The following is a 7,113-nucleotide window of genomic DNA, read 5'->3' as shown; positions in this document are numbered from 1 at the left end:
ACAATGATAACAAGCCCGCCATTACCACCCTAGAATGATCATAACAATGATAACAAGCCGCCACTACCCGCCTAGAATGATCATAACAATGATAACAAACCCGCCACTACCACCCTAGAATGATTATAACAATGATAACAAGCTCGCCACTACCACCCTAGAATGATTATAACAATGATAACAAGCCCGCCACTACCACCCTAGAATGATTATAACAATGATAACAAGCCCGCCACTACCACCCTAGAATGATTATAACAATGATAACAAGCCCGCCACTACCACCCTAGAATGATTATGATAATTATAACAAGGCCGCCACTACCACCCTAGAATGATTATAACAATAATAACAAGCCCGCCACTTCCACCCTATAATGATTATAACAATGGTAACAAGGCCGCCACTACCACCCTAGAATGATCATAACAATGATAACAAGCCCGCCACTACCACCCTAGAATGATTATGATAATTATAACAAGGCCGCCACTACCACCCTAGAATGATTATAACAATAATAACAAGCCCGCCACTTCCACCCTAGAATGATTATAACAATAATAACAAGCCCGCCACTTCCACCCTAGAATGATTATAACAATCATAACAAGCCCGCCACTACCACCATAGAATGATTATAACAATGATAACAAGCCCGCCACTTTCACCCTATAACAATTATAACAATGGTAACAAGGCCGCCACTACCACCCTAGAATGATTATAACAATGATAATAAGCCCGCCACTACCACTCTAGAAAGATTATAACAATGATAACATACACAGATGTAAAATGATTGCGCTGATTTTATTCTGAAAGTAATCACTGAACTTGCTTGCTAAGTCTTTATCAGAATTACAGCTTGGTAGGATAATCACACCTTCCTGTCCCATTAGGTTTGGGAATGATTATAACAATGATAACAAACCCGCCACTACCACCCTAGAATGATTATAACAATAATAACAAGCCCGCCACTACCACCCTAGAAAGATTATAACAATGAAAACAAGCCCGCCACTACCACCCTAGAAAGATTATAACAATGATAACAAGCACGCCACTACCACCCTAGAATGATTGTAACAATGATAACAAGCCCGCCACTTTCACCCTATAACAATTATAACAATGGTAACAAGGCCGCCACTACACTACCACTCTAGAAAGATTATAACAATGATAACATACACAGATGTAAAATGACAATTAATGATAACATACACAGATGTAAAATGTACTTCCATGGGAGGATATTGCATACCTTAATTACACTATATAAAAGTGTCTTCCAGCATATTTAATAACTGCTGATAACTATCACAATTGATGTTGTACACAAGGAGGTCCTACTTTTATACTCATCTCCAACACACTTCCAATATTTCCGACCTACTGGCCAGTTTTGTGAAAATGCACTTATATAAAAGTATTTTTTTACACAAATACTGACAACTTCAGTTCAAATATTTTTTATATACTTCAGTACCCTAACTAACGCCTGCTGATTGCATACTCTGAGGTGACACTCTCGAGATCACATCTTTACTGTGCAGCCTTAGATCTTCTCATTTCAGAATCAACGCTAATTTTCGTACCGACTGGCAGAATTCCTGTATTTTTGCGATCTCGTTTGTTCTTTGATTATGTCCAATAAAGAGGCACTGTATGTCATCCTTGCAATTCGTTACAGTTTGACTTTGCGATCCTGAACCAAACAAAAAAGTTACCTTAAGCTTTCAGATCTGTCATGAGAAAATGTGAGGGTGAACAGAGGATATGTATCGAGAGCGTATCACTCTGATTTCGGAGACGGTTGATTTGCTGATATGAACATTTCAGTTTAATCGTATTTTTTCAACACTATTTCATAACCGGTTTGCAATACTTTCCGCAACAGCTTCTTACTTTCTCACTTGGCAAAACAAAATCCCAATAACTTAAACAATAAGCTTGCAGTATATGCTCAACTGACTGTGCAATATAAATACACTAATGCTGTTACTTTTCTTATGTACGTTTTGATATAATCTGTTTTTCATCATTAACAATAATTTTCGCAATATCATAAGAATGTGTACATTACATTGATAGATGCTACACATGTCAAAGATTGTTCAGTTGTCTTGTTGATTTGTTGTTCTTGGTTCAGCTGTCTTGTTGACTTGTTGTTCTTTGTTCAGCTGTCTTGTTGACTTGTTGTTCTTTGTTCAGCTGTCTTGTTGACTTGTTGGTCTTGGTTCAGCTGTCTTGTTGACTTGTTGTTCTTGGTTCAGCTGTCTTGTTGATTTGTTGGTCTTGGTTCAGCTATCTTGTTGACTTGTTGTTCTTTGTTCAGCTGTCTTGTTGACTTGTTGTCAATAATAAACTCTTTATGAGTTGTTATGTTTATTCTTTCAAACAAAAACGATAATTGACGAAACAGCGCTGCATGATACCTGTCCCATTGCAGGCGAAACACTAGAGATTTTCATGGAAGTATTCTTTTAAACATGCAGCAATGACCCATAATTTCAATGTTACCTAATATAACTGTAACACTCACTGGGCTCGGGAACTACTGCTAATGAGGTAGCTGAGTTGGTAAAAGCAACGGTCCGGGTTCTTAACCCGGCCTGGCCTTGTTGCATTAAATATTACTCTCAGAACACTACTGTTCATATCGCTCTTCATATTATTCATTTCATCTTCACTTGTGTTTTGATAAATGTTCCACATGAGAAGGAATTATTCAGACATAATTTATCAAAGATATTCACATGTTTTCTATGACATTGGCACCGCTGCCATCGTATGACATTGCCGCTATTAAACTGACATTCAGCTTACATTCATATCGGCTTTAAATGCCAACATCACATTGTCTACGTTATCATTAAAATTTCTACGTAAAATTCATGTTGGAAACCACTGATCCTCCCTGAACAGATAGTTATTCTATTTATTGGAAAAGCATAGCGGTATATATAACGATTTGAACGAAATGTTGAATTTTGATAAATAATTACAATTCTAAGGGATTGACATATTCTAAAATTTAAAAAAAAAATAAAAACAAGTATTGAATTGTCCCCAGTTAACGCTAAAAGAAGGAAAGCACTTTGGCCTGTTGGTATTTATATTGCTTGGGATTGCAGAAGGAAGGTTATTCAAGCCTTGAATATATTTTACATTGACATACACTGAAAAATTCTTTGACATTCCAACATATGTCGCTACCCATTGGATGTGGATCGCAGGTGGCGACTTTAGTCCCGTTTCAAAATGGGTTTTATAGTATGTGTCTTCTGCCTTCGAGACAACAAGAGTTATCTGCTGTTCACTTATTTAAACTCCTAAAACTTTTCTCTCTTTTCTCTCTTTATTACTGCTTTCTTTTCAAATGCGTCTACCCCCTACAGAATCGGCGGTGATTACTTTCAGAAATCAAGAATAGACCTGCTGTATCCCACAGCACGTGTATCGTAACAGGCAACTATTGTGTGGCCCCTGTAGAATCAGGGGTTCGTCCCTGTCTTCTACGAACGGGACATGCCAAGAGACCAACATTCATCTGCTGCCCCCTTTACAACACTTGGGATCTTTTTCGTTTCCTATCTTCTTTCTTTTCTATCTAATTTCTGTTTACCCGCAGCACCTCTGCATGTCAGGGATTGAGAAGAAAATACCCCTGCTGTTCCCAACTTGTTCTATCGTAAGTGGCAATTAATGTGGGGACCCCCTTCAGAATTAGGGATTTGCATTTATGCCCTGTTCTTGGGGACACAAAGGCGATCTGCTGTACCTATTGAAATATCTGGTATCTTAATAATTCTATCTGCTTCAAAAGGCGTGCAGGTTCGGGGAAAGTATCCCAGTGCATGGGTATAGTAGAAAGCCACTAATGTGGCCCTCTGCAGAATCGGAGATTACCTTCCGTGTCTTCTACGATGGGAACATGGAAGAGACCAAAATTGATCTGCTGCCGCCATTGCAATACATGGAAGTTTTTTCGTTTCCTATCTGTCCTGTCCTCTTTCTTTTCTATATACTTTCTGTTTTAGGTGGTGTCTCCCTAGGCATCCGTCCTTAAATGACCATGGCTGTTGTGTCTCCCTCGGCTCTTGTCATCATAACACCCTAGCTGTTGTGTCTCCCTAGGCACCCGTCCTTTTATGACCCTAGCTGTTGTGTCTCCCTAGGCACCCGTCCTTATATGACCCTAGCTGTTGTGTCTCCCTAGGCAGCCGTCCTTATGTGACACTGGCTGTTGCGAGGAATTTTCACCACAAACAAACAAACTCTCTACTTCAAACGATCTTTTGTTTCCTAGCGCCTTGCTTGGCAGTGCCTCTCTTTTTGCTTTTATGTTGAGCGTTCGCTCAGGTTAGGGAGATAATGGGTTCTGTTCCCAGGCCGGGATATACCAAAGTCCTTAAAATGGTTGCTAAACGTTAATCATTTAGGATAAATGCAACAACTGGTTCATCCTTTGGCAGTACATTTGTGACAGGGCGGACTGCTGTGCTTGGTACCTTTGGCATGGTATGTCAGTGAAATGGCACTTTTAAGACGAAATTAGACACGCGCCATCACAAGGAGCAAATACACGTACATACCCTGTCTCCCCTGTCTAGCTGTTTATAGGACGTTTAACAAAATAAAACCAAAACTTACCCACAGACCCAGTAGCTTGACCATATAAGGAAGTCCAAGAAACCCTATGCCGATATACCCTGGTAATATATAAAATATAACATATGTAAATAATATATAAAATATATGAAATATATTGGCTCTTATGTTCTGATAATATAGGTTGTTAGTATTATAATTGCTTAAATAAAATACCAGGTTGACAGTGTAACACACCTGAACATATTACAATGCATTTATGTGATGCTTAGACAAAGACGAGTTATATTCGTTTCAAATCCTGGAACAAGCCTGTCGTCGATATAAGTTGTAACAGGAATAGGTCAAACCGAAAGCGTTTGTCTTTTTTGTCTTTTGTTAAAGTTTAATTGTTTGAGCCACTTGTGTGTATCCCGATAAAATAAAAATGCACGAGCTACAACTAAGAGTACTTTTTGATATCCCAGCACCCACAGAGGTCTTCGCTAATTATGCAATTTAATAGGACAGGAAATACGTATTTTCGAATAGGAAGAAACCCAGAGAGCATTATTGCTCACTTTGATATTTAAGCAATCATAACAAAACATTATCATTATCATTATCAGAAGTGCAATCTATTAGGGTTAGGGTTAGGGTTAACCCTAACCCTAACCTTAACCCTGATCCCAAAGATTCTGCATAGCAAATCTTAGTTTCATATGCGCGTCATGGAAACAACATTGTGTAACAACATGAGATTCAGTCGCTTGGGACAGGGCAAGATCCTTGTGATAATCGTGGTGTAGTGCTTGTGATTTTTTCTTGTGGTCAGCTAGCATATAAAGTGATATATCGTGGCAATCTCAACCGTTTCCAAATTTTGACCATAAACGTTTAGTCCTTAGCAAAGTATTTCTTAATTGCTAATGTGCCTTCTATTTGGCGACACAAAAGCTACCAAAATAAAGCTGCTGCACCAATTGCAATATTTGGGATATTTATAATATTTCTCTCTTCTTAAAGCTACCTTTTATTTCCTAGCATCTTGCTTGGCAATGCCTCACGTTTGGCTTTCATGAGCCGTCGGAAAAGCAATTAACAATATAAAGTCGGCACCAGATTCGCGCTATTACAAGGAGGCAAAAACACCCACATACCCTGCCTCCAGCACACATTCACGCAAGCATGCATATATATACAACACACATGGAGGCACGTCCTTAAATGACCTCAGCTGTTGTTAGGACGTTAAACAAAATATGTTACCACACCAAACCCCAGGCAACTAGTTAACCCGTTGTCAGCATAAAGTGACCGGGTGAAATGCTGTGCTGGGTGCTCTTGGCATGGTATCTCAGTGCTCAGCGAGATAGCACAATAAAGTTGGATTCAGATCCGGGCTATAACAAGAGGCAAATACAACAACATACCCTGCCTCCAACACACATACATGCATACACAGCACACATGGATGCACGTCTTTAAATGACCTGAGCTGTTAATAGGACGTTAAACAGGGAAAATATCATCGTTTTAATACACCATGGATCTGACGATAGCGTATTTTCAAGATATTTGACACCAGTGGCCTTGAAAGGATGTCAGGGTAACTGACATGAGGAAGCTGTATTGCACTTCATCCCAGGTAGCTACATGGACAAATGGAAATTAAGAAATGTTTACCAATAAGAGCCAATGTTAACTTTTGAGCCCGGGAAGCTCTAATGGGAAGAAAAAGAAAACAAACATGAAAGAGAGAAGCGAGCAACAATGATTCGATTGGTCATCGATGATACCCTGTTTAATACGGGCTGTTTACAGTATTCATAATAAATTGTAAACAACCTTGGAGACCCGTAGCCATTTTCTGTCATCATTACATTACACGAAGTTGGAAGCGAGATTGGAATCGATATAGACCGGTCATGCCAAACAGGATGACTCCAAAATAGGATGACTCCAAAATAGGATGACCCCAAAAACAGGATGACTCCAAAAAAGGATGACTCCAAAACACCGATGTCATAGAACAAGAAATACTACCTAAATACATTTACCGATGTCATGGAACAAGAAAATCTTCCTGAATACATTTACCGATGTCATGGAACAGGAAAACCTTCTTTTATACATTTAACGATGGCATGGAACAGGAAAACCTTCTTTTATACATTTACCGATGTCATGGAACAAGAAAACCTTCCTAAATTCATTATCCGATGACATGGAACAAGAAAACCTTTCCAAATTTATTTACCGATGTCATGGTACAAGAAGACTTTTTCAAAGTCATTAGCCAGTGTCATGGTAAGAAGACCTATCTAAATACATAATAACATTAGCCGCTGTCATCTTGTGTTAACCGAACAGTGTAATGGTGAAATTTTGTCGAGATTGTTGCAATTTTGATTTCCCGTTGTTGATTTCGGTAGTTAGATAATGAAACAACTGATTTGGTTGTTGTTGTTTTTTTTCAGAATAATGTTTGCTTTTTCAGTTTTTTAATTGTC

The 7,113-nt window shown here is 38.7% G+C and overlaps 1 protein-coding gene across 1 annotated transcript in view; it reads right to left on the bottom strand.

The window, feature by feature from the left end:
- The window catches only part of LOC110447903 (proton-coupled amino acid transporter 4-like), a gene marked incomplete at its 3' end in the record, with an annotated part of 12,291 nt that extends 5,382 nt beyond the window's left edge, over positions 1–6,909 (bottom strand). Inside the window, exons 1-2 of the mRNA XM_021493888.1 lie at positions 6,861–6,909; positions 4,664–4,722 (exon numbers count right to left, since the gene is read on the bottom strand). Coding sequence (XP_021349563.1) covers positions 4,664–4,722; positions 6,861–6,909 — 108 coding nt within the window. The remainder of the gene's footprint in view (positions 1–4,663; positions 4,723–6,860) is intronic.
- Between the last annotated feature and the right edge of the window lie 204 nt (positions 6,910–7,113).

The sequence above is a fragment of the Mizuhopecten yessoensis genome, unplaced genomic scaffold (genome assembly GCF_002113885.1).
Source record: "Mizuhopecten yessoensis strain PY_sf001 unplaced genomic scaffold, ASM211388v2 scaffold3649, whole genome shotgun sequence".
NCBI lineage: Eukaryota > Metazoa > Mollusca > Bivalvia > Pectinida > Pectinidae > Mizuhopecten > Mizuhopecten yessoensis.
The sequence above is the reverse complement of the archived record's forward strand: the minus strand, read 5'-3'. Positions and strand labels throughout refer to the sequence as shown.